Source organism: Oncorhynchus keta, unplaced genomic scaffold (genome assembly GCF_023373465.1).
Source record: "Oncorhynchus keta strain PuntledgeMale-10-30-2019 unplaced genomic scaffold, Oket_V2 Un_contig_17214_pilon_pilon, whole genome shotgun sequence".
Classification (NCBI taxonomy): domain Eukaryota; kingdom Metazoa; phylum Chordata; class Actinopteri; order Salmoniformes; family Salmonidae; genus Oncorhynchus; species Oncorhynchus keta.
Window position 1 is genome coordinate 80,564 of NW_026280350.1, and position 16,050 is coordinate 96,613.

General features: G+C 44.7%; 1 protein-coding gene and 1 long non-coding RNA gene across 10 annotated transcripts in view; one reads left to right on the top strand and one right to left on the bottom strand.

The window, feature by feature from the left end:
* Window positions 1–16,050, bottom strand: part of LOC118374163 (zinc finger protein ZFP2-like) — a 61,644-nt gene that overhangs the window by 18,338 nt on the left and 27,256 nt on the right. For 5 of the 9 annotated variants that reach the window (XM_052503335.1, XM_052503332.1, XM_052503331.1 and 2 more), the window contains exon 3: window positions 5,681–5,793. In XM_052503335.1, the coding sequence (XP_052359295.1) occupies window positions 5,681–5,793 (113 nt within the window). Of the gene's footprint in view, window positions 1–5,680; window positions 6,405–7,396; window positions 7,827–12,936; window positions 13,204–16,050 lie in introns of those variants that run through there. The other 4 variants (XM_052503338.1, XM_052503337.1, XM_052503339.1 and 1 more) reach the window with 4 other exon arrangements.
* Window positions 4,040–6,545, top strand: LOC127919601 (uncharacterized). Its single transcript, XR_008103439.1, has 3 exons — window positions 4,040–4,165; window positions 4,250–4,417; window positions 6,398–6,545. It is a non-coding gene; the product is annotated as an uncharacterized LOC127919601 (long non-coding RNA).

The following is a 16,050-nucleotide window of genomic DNA, read 5'->3' on the forward strand; positions in this document are numbered from 1 at the left end:
GTGGAGTTTATTGATGTTTGGTTTCCAACGTTAATAGTGCATTATCACCACCCCACCTGGAGGGTGGGCCAGAGACAACCTGCCTGCCTAATTTCTCTTAAAAAATGATATAAAAAGATTGGCGATTGTAAAATGATGTTCTACTCAGTAAACACTAAACTCAATTTCTGTAAACTATTCTCCCTCATACTGGATCTCAGTCTCTCTCATACTGACCACAGTGTATCAGTCTCTCTTTTTTTTGTCCGAAGTTATGCGGGACCTGCATGAGCGTTTGGATATGTGTACCTAACGCCCGAAAAAAAGTAGCTACTTGGACATAAATAAAGGACATCATCAAACAAATCAAGCATTTATTGTGGAACTAGGATTTAAGGTTAGTGATTAATTTTCTCTATTTGTGCTTTTTGTGACTCCTCTAATTGGCTGGATGTAAAGCCTATTTGAAATCGGACACTGTGGTGGGATTAGCAACAAGATTACCTTTAAAACGGTATAAAATACATGTATGTTTGAGGAATTTTAATTATGAGATTTCTGTTGTTTTGAATTTGGCGCCCTGCACTTTCACTGGCTGTTGTCATATCATCCCGTTAACAGGATTGCAGCCCTAAGAAGTTTAACAAGCAACGCCTCATTTTCACCTAATTCTCTCATTCTGAAAATGAACTACAAACTTTAGAGGGAAAACATCAGTACACATAACGAACTAACTAACTAACATTTCACAGATTGCCAGGGTCCAATAATCAACTAACGTGTTATAACTTGAGGAACGGAAAGGATTCGTATACCAGTTACGATAGTGAATTGGTTAGGTTACGAACGTTAGCTCATCTGATGTTGTAACGTTAGCTAGCTGTCTGACTTCATTAGCCAGGGAATTTTTCACACAACTGATCAATTAATTGAGTTGATGAAGTTGGCTAATGTTGATCTACATTTCTCTGGCTGGCTAACGGGAATTCCATCCAGTGAGCAAGAAACTTAACAATACTAACAAATACTTGTTCCACCACACTTTCTCCCTCACCTCAAACTTTCCAAATGCCAGTTGTTTTTTGGTAACAGCTCAGGAAGTACGCTATCAATCACCTTCTCACCCCGTGGTCAGGCTTCTCACCAACAGTACCTCTTCATTATCATTCAGGGGACATGCTGCTGTAACTGACAAACTGCCTTCCTACTCTTCCGAGGTCTTTCCTACTCTCCCGAGGTCTTTCCTACTCTCCCGAGGTCTTTCCTACTCTCTCCAGAGGTCTTTCCTACTCTCTCCCGAGGTCTTTCCTACTCTCTCCAGAGGTCTTTCCTACTCTCTCCAGAGGTCTTTCCTACTCTCCCGAGGTCTTTCCTCCTCCCGAGGTCTTTCCTCTCTCCCGAGGTCTTTCCTACTCTTCCGAGGTCTTTCCTACTCTCCCGAGGTCTTTCCTACTCTCTCCCGAGGTCTTTCCTACTCTCTCCCGAGGTCTTTCCTACTCTCTCCCGAGGTCTTTCCTACTCTCTCCCGAGGTCTTTCCTACTCTCTCCCGAGGTCTTTCCTACTCTCTCCCGAGGTCTTTCCTACTCTCTCCCGAGGTCTTTCCTACTCTCTCCCGAGGTCTTCCCTACTCTCTCCCGAGGTCTTCCCTACTCTCCCGAGGTCTTTCCAGAGAGCCGATGATGCTAGCACATTGGTTGTCTCTTCTCTCATCAGTCGCAGGTTGCATTCTGTTATGTGAACGATTGGCTGAGCCTTGGATACAGACAGTATTGCTCCAAACACGTTCGCTTACGGCCAGTAGTGATCCCCCGGCTCACAGCCAGTAGTGGTCCCCCAGCCAGTAGTGATCCCCCGGCTCACAGCCAGTAGTGGTCCCCCAGCCAGTAGTGGTCCCCCAGCCAGTAGTGATCCCCCGGCTCACAGCCAGTAGTGGTCCCCCAGCCAGTAGTGATCCTCCGGCTCACAGCCAGTAGTGGTCCTCCAGCCAGTAGTGGTCCCCCAGCCAGTAGTGGTCCCCCAGCCAGTAGTGATCCCCCGGCTCACAGCCAGTAGTGGTCCCCCAGCCAGTAGTGATCCCCCGGCTCACAGCCAGTAGTGGTCCCCCAGCCAGTAGTGATCCCCTGGCTCACAGCCAGTAGTGGTCCCCCAGCCAGTAGTGATCCCCCAGCCTACAGCCAGTAGTGATCCCCCAGCCTACAGCCAGTAGTGATCCCCCAGCCTACAGCCAGTAGTGGTCCCCCAGCCTACAGCCAGTAGTGATCCCCCAGCCTACAGCCAGTAGTGATCCCCCAGCCTACAGCCAGTAGTGATCCCCCAGCCTACAGCCAGTAGTGGTCCCCCAGCCTACAGCCAGTAGTGGTCCAAAGCTACAGCCAGTAGTGGTCCCCCAGCCTACAGCCAGTAGTGGTCCCCCAGCCTACAGCCAGTAGTGGTTTTTTTTTTACAGCCAGTAGTGGTCCCTAAGGACAGCCAGTAGTGGTCCCCCAGCCAGTAGTGGTCCCCAGCCTGCATACAGCCAGGCCCAGTAGTGGTCCCCAGCTTACAGCCAGTAGTGGTCCCCAGCTTACAGCCAGTAGTGGTCCAGCCAGCTTACAGCCAGTAGTGGTCCATCAGCCTGCATACAGCCCCACAGTTTGTCATTGGCTCTGCATCAGCCACAGCCAACAGTATTTGTCATCAGCTCTGCATACAGCCAGGCCAAAGGACTAGTTTGCATCCCTGCAGCCAGGCCAACAGTACTGTCATCAGCTCTGCATACAGCCAGGCCAACAGTACTGTCATCAGCTCTGCATACAGCCAGGCCAACAGTACTGTCATCAGCTCTGCATACAGCCAGGCCAACAGTACTGTCATCAGCTCTGCACACAGCCAGGCCAACAGTACTGTCATCAGCTCTGCATACAGCCAGGCCAACAGTACTGTCATCAGCTCTGCATACAGCCAGGCCAACAGTACTGTCATCAGCTCTGCATACAACCAGGCCAACAGTACTGTCATCAGCTCTGCATACAGCCAGGCCAACAGTACTGTCATCATTTTTGAAACATGGAGATAGTAATAATAATAATATATGCCATTTAGCAGGCCAACAGTACTGTCATCAGCTCTGCTTACAGTCAGGTGCATACATTCTACTGTCATCAGCTCTGCATACAGCCAGGACCCACTACTGTCATCAGCTCCATGCTCAGGCCAACTGAGCTGTCATCATTTTTGAAACAGGACCAGGCTGATTAAAAACCGAGAAGGAAAACAAATTAGTTACTTTTTGTTATTTAACTTGTTGTTTTACTCTACATCAGTATAGAAAGTGACTGTGCAGCAGCCCGTTCATGACACTTCCCCAACAGGAGATGAAACACTTCAGTTAACACATGATGCTGTGGTCATTTACTTCAGGAAACAACCGGCTGCATTTTGTCTTTGCTCTCTGAAGAATAGGTCAAGTCAATCAATGTAATTTATTCACGAAGCCCTTCTTAGATCAGCTGATATATCAAAGTGCTGTACAGAATCCCAGCCTAAAAACCCCCAAACAGCAAGCGATGCAGGTGTAGAATCACGGTGGCTATGGAAAAACTCCCTAGAAAGGCCAGGAACCTTGGAAGAAACCTAGAGGGGAACCAGGCTATGAGGGGTGGCCAGTCCTCTTCTGGCTCTGCCGGGTGGAGATTATAACAGAACACGACCAAGATGTTCAACTGTTCATAGATGACCAGCAGGGTCAAAGTGAAGAAAAAGGAATGCCAAAGTTCAAAACAGCTATTTATAATAAAGGAGCTTTTATTGAAATCGTATTAAAAGTAAAATAGTGGTATGTATTAACATATGGATTCAATTTGAATTGAATAGAATCCAAACTAACTTTTATTATAACAATTATAAAATATTCTACATGATTTAATTGACAATATGAGCCCATGATATAAGATACAAATAAGCTAAAGTCAGGTTTCAGGTTTTGCACATACAATATAGGTCACAGCTGTACGTCTGGTTTCTGAGTGAAGTTCCGCACAGCTTTAGTGAACGTCTGTGCTTAGTCATTTTCAAAGTCACCTGACTGAGTGAAGTTCATACAATATAGAGCACAGCTTTAGGGTTTCTCTCCGGAGTGAACACGTCTGTGCTTAGTCAGGTTTCTTGACTGAGTGAATCTCTTTCCACACTGGTCACAGCTGTACGGTTTCTCTCCGGTGTGTACTCTGATGTGTATTTTCAAATCACCTGGATGAGCGAATCTCTTCCCACACTGGTCACAGCTGTAAGGCTTCTCACCGGTGTGTCTGCGCATGTGTCCTTTCAGGGTGTTTCGTCGAGAAAAACTCATTCCACAGACATGGCAGCGAAAAGGTTTCTCTCCTGTGTGTGTACGCATGTGTTCATTCAGGGCTGTGGCATCTTTGCAGCTCTTCCCACATTGATCACAGCTGTAAGGTTTCTCTCCTGTGTGTATACGCTTGTGAATAGTCAGGGCTCCTGAACGAGAAAAGCTCTCCCCACACTGATCACAGCGCTTGTGTTTAGTCAGGGAACCGAATAAGCAAAACTCTTCTCACATAGACCACACCTGTAAGGGTTCTCTCCTGTGTGTGATTGCGCGTGCTCTTTCAACTTTGCTGGTGTATAGAAGCTCTTCCCACAGTCGGAGCAGAGGTAGGACTTCTCTCCTGTGTGCGTTAGCTTGTGTGCAGCCAAGCAGTTAGGCCGAGTGAAGCCCTTTCCACATTGATCAAAACTATGAGGCTTCTCTCCAGTGTGTGTTAACTTGTGTTCAGCCAGGTAATCAGTTTGAGCAAAACTCTTCCCACATTGATCACAGCCATATGGTTTCTCTCCTGTGTGTATTCTCTGGTGTCTCTTTAGATCTCCTAAATGAGGGAAACTCTTCTCACATACATCACAGCTGTAAGGTCGCTGGATCACGTTCAACCCTGGAGCCTTCCCAGATGATAAGACCCTCCCACTGAGCGAGTGACCGTTAGGGTTGTCCCCTGTGAAACAAAGACATGAAGTTAAGGTTCCTCACATGTACCAAAGTACTTAATGACCTAGTGTTGAAGTATCTTCCCCATCCAACACAGATGAGCTGCTATACGACACTGAATAGTTACATTTAGCAAATATGGGTCAATTAATAAATATTGCCCAATCAATGAACTGCTACAGAAGCAGATTGTAGTCTAATACTCACCATTGTTCCTACTTGATGACATTGAATCTGAATCTCCATATCCCTTCTCTTCTCCTCCTCTCGTAGTTCCACTCAGCCCCAGTGTTTTCCTGCAGTCAACCAGCCGCACAGACACCCTCTTCAAACCCAGTAGTAATGTGCCAGCGGGAGCCGCACAGACACCCTCTTCAAACCCAGTAGTAATGTACCAGCGGGAGAAGCAGGACCTGGGGACTCGGGGAGAGGGGAGGCGGGTGGGAGAGACATGTCCTGAAAACCACAAAAAGGGAGCCAGTATAAATCAGGAAGGAAACACTCTCCTACTGGTCAAGGAATTTAGAAACCTCAAGTCTCAGCAGTATTTCCTTGACTTCTCTCACTTCTCTGGGCCTCCTGCTATAAAATGCATTAAGGAGACTACCGGAGGTTCCTCCTGGGACTTTCTCCAAATTAATTTAGAACAGGAGGTCCAGAGAATGAGAGGAATCAAGGAAATACTGCTGAAACTTTCTGGGAAAAATACTCACACCCCTCTGCCTCTGCTCTGGGGTGTGGTTCTCTGGAGCTGACTCCGCCTCCAGCCCGTTGCTAAGACACCGATCCTTGTTTTCCATGTCCCATTCTTCATCGCAGTCTGCAGCATCATCATCATCATCAGACTGACTGGGCCTCATGGGTGCCACAGTAGATTCTTCCTGTATCTTTCCTGTGTGGGTTCCCTCTCCACCCGCCTCGTTTTTCTCTCCGCCTGTGTGGGTTTTCTGATGACTCGTCAGGTTTCCTGACTGAGCGAATCTCTTCCCACATAGATTACAGCTATAAGGTTTCTTTCCAGTGTGTTTTCTCTGGTGTTCAGTCAGCAGTCCTGACCGAGCAAATCTCTTCCCACATAGATTACAGCTATAAGGTTTCTTTCCAGTGTGTTTTCTCTGGTGTTCAGTCAGCAGTCCTGACCGAGCAAATCTCTTCCCACATAGATTACAGCTATAAGGTTTCTCTCCTGTGTGTGAATGACTCTGTGTTTGGTCAGGTCCGTTGACCGAGTGAAGCTCTTCCCACATTGATCACAGATGCAAGGCCTCTCTCCTGTGTGTGTATGCATGTGTACATTCAGGTTGCTTTGTCGAGAAAAACTCATTCCACAGACATGGCAGCGAAAAGGTTTCTCTCCTGTGTGTGTACGCATGTGTTCATTCAGGGCTGTGGCATCTCTGCAGCTCCTCCACATTGATCACAGCTGTAAGGTTTCTCTCCTGTGTGTACACGCTTGTGAATAGTCAGGGCTCCTGGTTGAGCAAAACTCTTCCCACAATGATCACAACTGTAAGGTTTCTCTCCTGTGTGTACATGCTTGTGAATAGTCAGGGCTCCTGGTTGAGCAAAACTCTTCCCACAATGATCACAACTGTAAGGTTTCTCTCCTGTGTGTACCGTTTGGTGTCTTCGTAGGTTTCCTGATTGAGTGAAACTCTTCTCACATACATCACAGCTGTAAGGTCGCTGGATCACGTTCAACCCTGGAGCCTTCCCAGATGATAAGACCCTCCCACTGAGCGAGCGACCGTTAGGGTTGTCCCCTGTGAAACAAAGACGTGAAGTTAAGGTTCCTCACATGTACCAAAGTACTTAATGACCTAGTGTTGAAGTATGTTCCCCATCCAACACAGATGAGCTGCTATACAACACTGAATAGTTACGTTGAGCAAATATGGGTCAATTAATAAATATTGACCAATCAATGAACTGTTACAGAAGCAGATTGTAGTTTTTTTGTGTTTTTTTTGTTGTTGCTTCTTGACCCACCAATACAGATGTATTGAGTCACAACCGACCAATAGGAGTTGGGCAGTGAAAACATATATATACACACACACACTGCCATGGAACTGAAAGAACATGTTGCCGTTTTAAGATCATTTCCTACAATTCTACCCTTTGTGACATGGCCAATGCTGTATTATTATGCTCAAACATTAGAACTCTATCAAAGGGCCCGATTGTCTAGGAGCTTTTTCTCTTTCAATGTTCTTCATTGATCACAGCCTATTATTGAAAAGTGTATATATATATATATCCATCTCCATTCTTTTTTTCTACATATTTTATTTTGTTTCAGTCGTTTACACTGACAGCGCTCTTCTATCCCGGAGATCTATTTATAACATGTATTTTTTAATTTTTTATCATTGCTATTTTCATCCCGTGACCCACATGGACCCCTGCCGCGACCCCATTCTTCTTACCCGTTTCGTCATCATCAGACTGGCTGGAACTCTCTGGGGTATGCCTCTCTGGAGATGACTCCGCCTCCAGCCCGTTGCTAGGAAACCAATCCGTGTCCCATTCCTCACTGCAGGTTGTAGCATCGTCGTCATCATCAGACTGGCTGGGACTCATGGGTGCCACGCTAGATTCTTCCTGTATCTTTCTGATGTCATCTTTCAGTCGGAGTAACCAAGACATTCCCTGCTCCTCCGATTTGACTGAATCTGCATTTTCCCACATTTCCTCCATGATTTTACGTCGCAACGAGCGATGGTTCTTTCCTTTAACTTGGGAGCCATCTATTCCACAACGTTCACACAGGTAAAGTAAATTATCCTCCGTTAGAGGGTGTAAACTCTGTTCGATCTCTTCCAGCAATGCCTCCTTCTCTCCACTCATGTTGTCCTGCTGGTGGAAACAACAACAATACAGTCAATGGCAAGACAGAAGGAAGTCCATACACTTTAGATGACCTGTAGAAGACAGCAGGAAGTCCATACACTTTAGATGACCTGTAGTAGAAGAGAGCAGGAAGTCCATACACTTTAGATGACCTGTAGAAGAGAGCAGGAAGTCCATACACTTTAGATGACCTGTAGAAGAGAGCAGGAAGTCCATACACTTTAGATGACCTGTAGAAGAGAGCAGGAAGTCCATACACTTAAGATGACCTGAAGAAGAGAGCAGGAAGTCCATACACTTTAGATGACCTGTAGTAGTAGAATGAAACATCACAACACAGTATTAATACACAGTAAGGCTGGGTATGAGGTTCTCATCCCTCAACAGGTAAATGGCTGGGTATGAGGTTCTCATCTATCAACAGGTAAATGGCTCGGTATGAGGTTCTCATCTATCAACAGGTAAATGGCTCGGTATGAGGTTCTCATCTATCAACAGGTAAATGGCTGGGTATGAGGTTCTCATCTATCAACAGGTAAATGGCTCGGTATGAGGTTCTCATCTATCAACAGGTAAATGGCTCGGTATGAGGTTCTCATCTATCAACAGGTAAATGGCTGGGTATGAGGTTCTCATCTATCAACAGGTAAATGGCTCGGTATGAGGTTCTCATCTATCAACAGGTAAATGGCTGGGTATGAGGTTCTCATCTATCAACAGGTAAATGGCTGGGTATGAGGTTCTCATCTATCAACAGGTAAATGGCTCGGTATGAGGTTCTCATCTATCAACAGGTAAATGGCTGGGTATGAGGTTCTCATCTATCAACAGGTAAATGGCTCGGTATGAGGTTCTCATCTATCAACAGGTATATATGTAGTATACCCAAGAGTGTGTTGGTTTGTCTTTTAGAAGAGAGCAAATGGTAGGTGCTGCTACGGCTATTGTCCCAGTTTCATTGGTTTCAATACATTATTGATGCGAGTGATTCATTTCTGCGCACTATAGATTAGTCTGGAGTGACCACTTGGTAAATGATGTGTGAGTAGTTAAGATACTTGTATTTTGTTAAATAATAATGGAAAAATTGATGTAATACATGTATCACTAGTCATTTTAAACAATGCCACTTTATATAATGTTATAACCCTACATTACTCATCTCATATGTATATACTGTACTCTATACCATCTACTGCATCTTGCCTGTGTCTATCTGTATATGTACATATCCTTATTCATTCCTTCACACTTGTGTGTAAAAGGTAGTTGTGAAATTGTTAGGTTAGATTAATCGTTGGATATTACTGCATGGTCGGAAATAGAAGCACAAGCATTTCACTACACTCGCATAAACATCTGCTAACCATGTGTATGTGACAAATAAAAGTTGATTTTAATTGTGTAGTAACAAAATTACAAGTAATCTGAGCACAAGAGTGATACGTGTTTGTAGGGAGTCATTTCTATGTCTTGGTCTTCAACATATCACAACTCCTTTCAGCGTATTGATGATGGACTTGGACATTTAAATCGGGTGTTTTTGACACTAACTACAGGAAGCAGCAACAGTATGAATCTCAACTTGTTTTTCTACTTAAATCATGTTTATTTATTTTTTAACTGCGATGATTTATTGACTTTGATGATATTAGTGAAATCGTGAAAATGTCATCTTGAGACACCTTCTCCAGAAGAAGAAAATAAATGTTGTAGGGAGGACGAACGCACAGGCTGCTTGCGTGGCCACTATGACAACTCTTTCTAGAGCTCCTGGTTAAAATGGTTAAAACTCTAAAAGGGTTAAGAGTTTCATTTAAGAAGCTGTTCAGCAGTCTTATGGCTTGGGGGAGTAGAAGCTGTTCAGCTGTCTTATGGCTTGGGGGAGTAGAAGCTGTTCAGCAGTCTTATGGCTTGGGGGTAGAAGCTGTTCAGCAGTCTTATGGCTTGGGGGAGTAGAAGCTGTTCAGCAGTCTTATGGCTTGGGGGGGTAGAAGCTGTTCAGCAGTCTTATGGCTTGGGGGGGTAGAAGCTGTTCAGCAGTCTTATGGCTTGGGGGGTAGAAGCTGTTCAGCAGTCTTATGGCTTGGGGGAGTAGAAGCTGTTCAGGAGTCTTATGGCCTGGGGGAGTAGAAGCTGTTCAGGAGTCTTATGGCCTGGGGGAGTAGAAGCTGTTCAGGAGTCTTATGGCTTGGGGGAGCCTTTTGGACCTGGACTTGGTGCTCTGGTACCACTTGCCGTGCAGCAGCAGAGAACAGTCTGGAGTCTCTGAAGATATTTAAGACCTTCCTCTGATACAGCCTGGTATAGAGGTCCTGGAAGTGCTGTGCCGTAAGCACCAACCCCTGTTGCGCATTGCAGTTGGATGCAGGTCTCTGACCTCATCCCTATCGGCTGTCTCATCGTTGTCGGTGATCAGGCCTACCACCGTTATGCCATCGGAAAACTTAATGGCGTTGGAGTCGTGCTTGGCCACACAATCGTGGGTGAACAAGGAGTACAGAAGGGGACTAAGCACGCAACCCTGAGAGTCTACCATGTTGAGGATCAGCGTGGCAGATAAGGTTGTTGCTTACCCTTTCCACCTGTGGGCGGCCCATCAGGAAGTTCAGGATCCAGTTGCAGAGGTGTTTAGTTCCAAGGTCCTTAGCAATGAGCTTTGAGGATCACCATGGTGTTCAATACTGAGGTGTTCCTTTTGTCCAGGTGTGAAAGGGCAGTGTGGAGTGCAATAGAGATTGAGTCATCTGTGGATTTGTTGGGGCAATCCTTTCAAAGCTACAGACGTGGGTGCTACTGATTGGTAGTGATTTAGGCAGGTTACCTTGGTGTTCTTGGGCACAGGGACTGTAGTGGTCTGCTTGAAATGTGGAGGTACAGACTCCGTCAGGAACAGAAAGTGAAGACACTTGCCAGTTCGTCAGCGCATGCTCTGAGTACACGTCTGGCCTTGCGGCCTTGTGAATGTTACACTGTTTAAAGGTCTTACTGATATTGGCTACAGAGATCGTGATTACTGTCATCCGGAACAGCTGGTGCTCTCATGCATGCTTCAGTGTTGCTTGCCTCGAAGCGCACATAGTAATTTAGCTCGTCTGGTAGGCTTGTGTTACTGGGCAGCTCGCAGATGGGCTTCCCTTTGTGATACGAGCGTCAGAGCCGGTGTAGTAGGATGAAATCTTAGTCCTGTATAGGCGCTTTGCCTAAACTATAGCCTGGATCACTTAGGGCCGCACAACGTCCTGTGGCCTGCCGCCAGTGTGGACGAGGAGGTGCGTCTTCATGTGGTGGTTCAACAGAGGGAATAGATATCTTATAAGTGTCTGGATTAGTGTCCAGCTCCATGAAAGCGGCAGCTCTAGCCTTTATCTCATGTGGTTGTTCCCTGTAATCCATGGCTTCTGGTTGGGATATGTACGTACGGTCACTATGGGGATGACGTCAACGATGCACTTATTGATGAAGCCGGTGACTGATGTGGTACACTCCTCAATGCCATCGGGCGAATCCCGGAACATATTCCAATCTGTGTTAACAGAACAGTCCTGTAGCTTTGCATATGCGTCATCTTACCACTTTCGTATTGAGCGAGTCACTGGTACTTCCTGCTTTAGTAGGATAGAATTGTGGTCAGATTTGCCCAATGGAGGGCAAGGAAGAACTTTGTATAGGTCTCTGTGTGGAGTAAAGGTGGTCTAGAGTCCACCCCCCCTCTGGTTGCACATGTGACATGCTGGTATAAATGAAGTCAAACAGATTTGAATACCCTGTATTAAAGTCCCCGACCACAAGGAGCACCAATTCTGGATGAGCGTTTCCTTGTTTGCTTAGGACCTTATACAGCTCATATAGTGCGGTATTAGCGACAGCATCGGTTTGTGGTGGTAAATAGACAGCTACAAAAAAACTTGAAATGAAAACTCTTGGTAAACAGTGTCGTCTACAGCTTATCATGAGGTACTCTACCTCAGTCGAGCAAAACCTTGAGACTTCCTTAATATCAGAGATTGTGCACCAGCTGTTATTGACAAATAAGATGCACGGAAAATCCAGCCAACTGTATATTATCGATGTCGTCATTCAGCCACGAGTCAGTGAAGCATAAGATATTACAGTTTTTAATGTCCCGTAAGATATTACAGTTTTTAATGTCCCGTTGGTAGGATAGTCTCGAACGGAGCGCATCCAGTTTATCCTCCAATGATTGCACGTTCGTCAATAGGACGAATGGTAGAGGCGGTTTACCCACTCGCCGAAGGACTCTCACAAGACACCCGGATCTGTGGCCCCTGTATCGTCGTCATGCGAATGAAGGGGATTTGTGCCTGGTCCGGGCGCAACAGTAAGTCCTTTGCGTACGACTCACCTCCAGTTCGAGGTGAGTAATCGCTATTCTGATAACTATAATCACTTTATGGTCATTAGAGCCGGTGGCAGAAACAATATTTATAAAATGTATTAAACAACGCGGAAAAAGCAAACACTACAAATGGTTAGGAGCCCATAAACGGAAGCCATCCCCTCCGGCGCAATCATTCTTATTTTTTTAGATAGTAAATTGTACGTTTAGGTTTAAAATATATCACGAACTGTTCCTGCGTATTGGTTATGGAGTGACATTAAAACTGTGTTATGACATTGGGCTATTTATCAAAATGTCTCGTGAACAGGAAGCAATGACAGCATCATTTTCAACTTAAGTTTTATGAATTATAAATGCAACTTTCAACATGCATTGCCAATGGTAACGTACTTTCTATCAGATAAAAACTGCTGAATGATTCCAAAAACGTGATTTATTTATTTTTGATGATAACCAGATATCTCCAAAACGGGTTTGTCTTGCATATTTTTAGCCAAATAAGGAAACTCTGAGATCGACTAATGACTTCATTTCAACATGGACGCAACCAAATTAACTACACAACTCGTTAGTATTTTGGCAGAAATTCATAACGACGTTTAAAGGCGTTGACTTGAAAATAATACATTTGAGCTGTTAATCTTTTAAAGAACCGGAACAAACAGTATAAGGCAAATTAGTAACATCTTCGTCATAAATAGCTAGACTGCAAACATTAGTCGTCCTTAAGTGCACAGAAACTGGCCAACTCACCAGATTCCTTGTAGAAAATCCCAGCTAACGTATTTTTTCCCCCGTGGAAATGGAGGTAGGTATGTAGTTAGCTATATCTATTCAGTTAAGGCTAATGGTCCTTTACGACGTCCAAACTAAGTTGTCCTGTGGCTAATGTATTTCGGGAATTCAGAGGAGGATATCTTGCTTAAAGGCTAGTACGAGCACAAGTTCAGCTACCATATTTAGCAGGATAGCAACTTCCGCTTTGACTGGCGTTGTTGCGTTCAGGCCAGAGCAATCGAGTATCGATTTATTAGAATGGGTAGGAAAACAAATCTACTATCTATTCTATACTTATACAGTGCCTTCAGAAAATATTCACACCCCTTTACTTATTTAGTTGTCTTACAAAAATGCATTCAATATATGTTTGTCTCACCCATCTACACCCATCATGACACAGTGAAAACATGTTTTTAGCAATTTTAGCTAAATTATTGAAATTGAAATAGGAAATGCATAAGTATTCAAACCCCAGGGTCAATGCTTTGTAGAAGCACCTTTGGTGGTGATTACAGCTTTGAGTCGTCTTGGGTATGTCTGGATCAGCTTTGAGTCGTCTTGGGTATGTCTGGATCAGCTTTGAGTCGTCTTGGGTATGTCTGGATCAGCTTTGAGTCGTCTTGGGTATGTCTGGATCAGCTTTGAGTCGTCTTGGGTATGTCTGGATCAGCTTTGAGTCGTCTTGGGTATGTCTGGATCAGCTTTGAGTCGTCTTGGGTATGTCTGGATCAGCTTTGAGTCGTCTTGGGTATGTCTGGATCAGCTTTGAGTCGTCTTGGGTATGTCTGGATCAGCTTTGAGTCGTCTTGGGTATGTCTGGATCAGCTTTGAGTCGTCTTGGGTGTGTCTGGATCAGCTTTGAGTCGTCTTGGGTGTGTCTGGATCAGCTTTGAGTAGTCTTGGGTATGTCTGGATCAGCTTTGAGTCGTCTTGGGTATGTCTGGATCAGCTTTGAGTCGTCTTGACTATGCCTGGATCAGCTTTGAGTCGTCTTGACTATGCCTGGATCAGCTTTGAGTTGTCTTGGGTATGTGTATATCAGCTTTGAGTCGTCTTGGGTATGTCTGTATCAGCGTTGCACATCTGGATTTGAGGATTTTCTTGCTTGCATATCTTCTCAAGCTCAGTTAAGTTAGATGGGGCACGACGTGGACAGCAATCTTCAAGTCTTTTCACAGGATTTTAGGCTGGGCTACTCAAGGACTTTTACATTATTTTACATTCTTGTTCTGAAGCCATTTCAGCATTGCTGTATACTTGGGGTCATGGTCCTGTTGGAACGTAAATCTCCACCCCAGCCGAAGGTCACTCTGAAGCAGGTTCTCATCAAGGATGTGGCTCCATTCATTGTCCCTCTATCCTTGCCAATCTTCCAGTCCCTGCTACTGAAAAGCATCCCCGTAGCATGATCCTGACACCACCATGCATCAAGGTATGGATGGTGTTACACGGGTGATGAGCTATGCCTGGTTTTCTCCAGAAATAACGCTTGCATTCAGGCTGAAGAGTTATATTTTTGTCTCATCAGACCACAGAATATTTTTGATTTATGGCCTGTTGTCATGTAACTTTTTCATTTTTCTCAGCAGTGGCTTCCATCTTCAGGAGTGGCTTCAATCTAGCCATTCTCCCATAAAGCCCAGACGAGTTGAAGTGCTGTAGAGACTGTTGTCCTTCTGTCCGGTTCTCCCATCACAGCAAAGGAATTCTGTAGTTCTGTCAGAGTGGTCATTGGGTTCTCGGTCACCTCCCTACCCACATGGAAACTGGAGATATTTTTTTTTACATCACTGGTTAGAGGACAACCTGGAGAAGACAGGCAGGACACATTTCAATGTGTTGCGTTTTGATTCAAGTGGGTCTCACATCACGATAAGTGTAACCGCTACACTTTTTTGTTCACCACTCCGATCAACATCACCTTGAAATCAAACTAGCACTACTCAAAAGCCACACGGAATCTGAGAAGAACTTTTACATCACTGCTTAGAAGATAATTAGTTGAAGACAGTCATCTAAATTCTAGAATGTCGGATGGAGATTCTGGAAGGCTGACAAATAAGTTGCTTCGGTATTTAACTTGTTGAATTTGACATGAGATATCAAAACCGACAAGGGTTGGGAAAGTACAGTACGGAAAGTATTCAGACCTACTGACTTTTCCCACATTTGGGCGGCAGGGTAGCCTAGTGGTTAGAGCGGGTTGTGAGCTAGAGCGGGTTGTGAGTTCAAGGGTTGTGAGTTCAAACCCCCGAGCTGACAAGGTACAAATAACAATTTGTTCTTAACTGACTTGCCTGGTTAAATAAAGGTCAAATAAAAAATAACGTTACAGCCTTATTCAAAAATGGATTAAATAAAATAAATCTGCAATCTACACACAGTACCCCATAATGACATAGCAAAAACAGGTTTTTAGGCATTTTTGTAAACAGAAATATCTTAATTTACATAAGTATTCAGACCCTTTGCTATGAGACTCAGAATTGAGCTCAGATGCATCGTGTTTCCATTGATCATCCTTGAGATGTTTTTACAACTTGATTGGAGTCCACCTGTGGTAAATTCAATTGATTGGACATGATTTGGAAAGACACACCCCTGTCTATATAAGGTCCTACAGTTGGCAGTGCATGTCAGAGCAAAAACCAAGCCATGAGGAATTGCCCTTCTGCAGAGAAGAATGGGAGAAACTCCCCAAATACAAGTGTGCCAAGCTTGTAGCATCACACCTAAGACTCGATGCTGTGATCGCTGCCAAAGATGCTTCAACAAAAGTACAGAGTAAAGGGTCTGAATACTTATGTAAATGTGATATTTCCGATTAGCAAAAATGTTTTTTTTTAAACAGGTTTTGCTTTGTCATTAAGGGGTATTGTGTGTCGATTGATGAGGGGGGGAAAACAATTTAATCCATTTTAGAATAAGGCTGTAAACATAACAAAATGTGGAAAAAGTCAAGGGGTCTGAATACTTTCTGACGGCACTGTATTAGTGATAGTTTATACAGTGTCCCGCATTATTCATGCCATTTGAGTTTGAAATTGACAGCAGCGTTCTAAGTCCTGCAACCGCCAAGCGGACCAG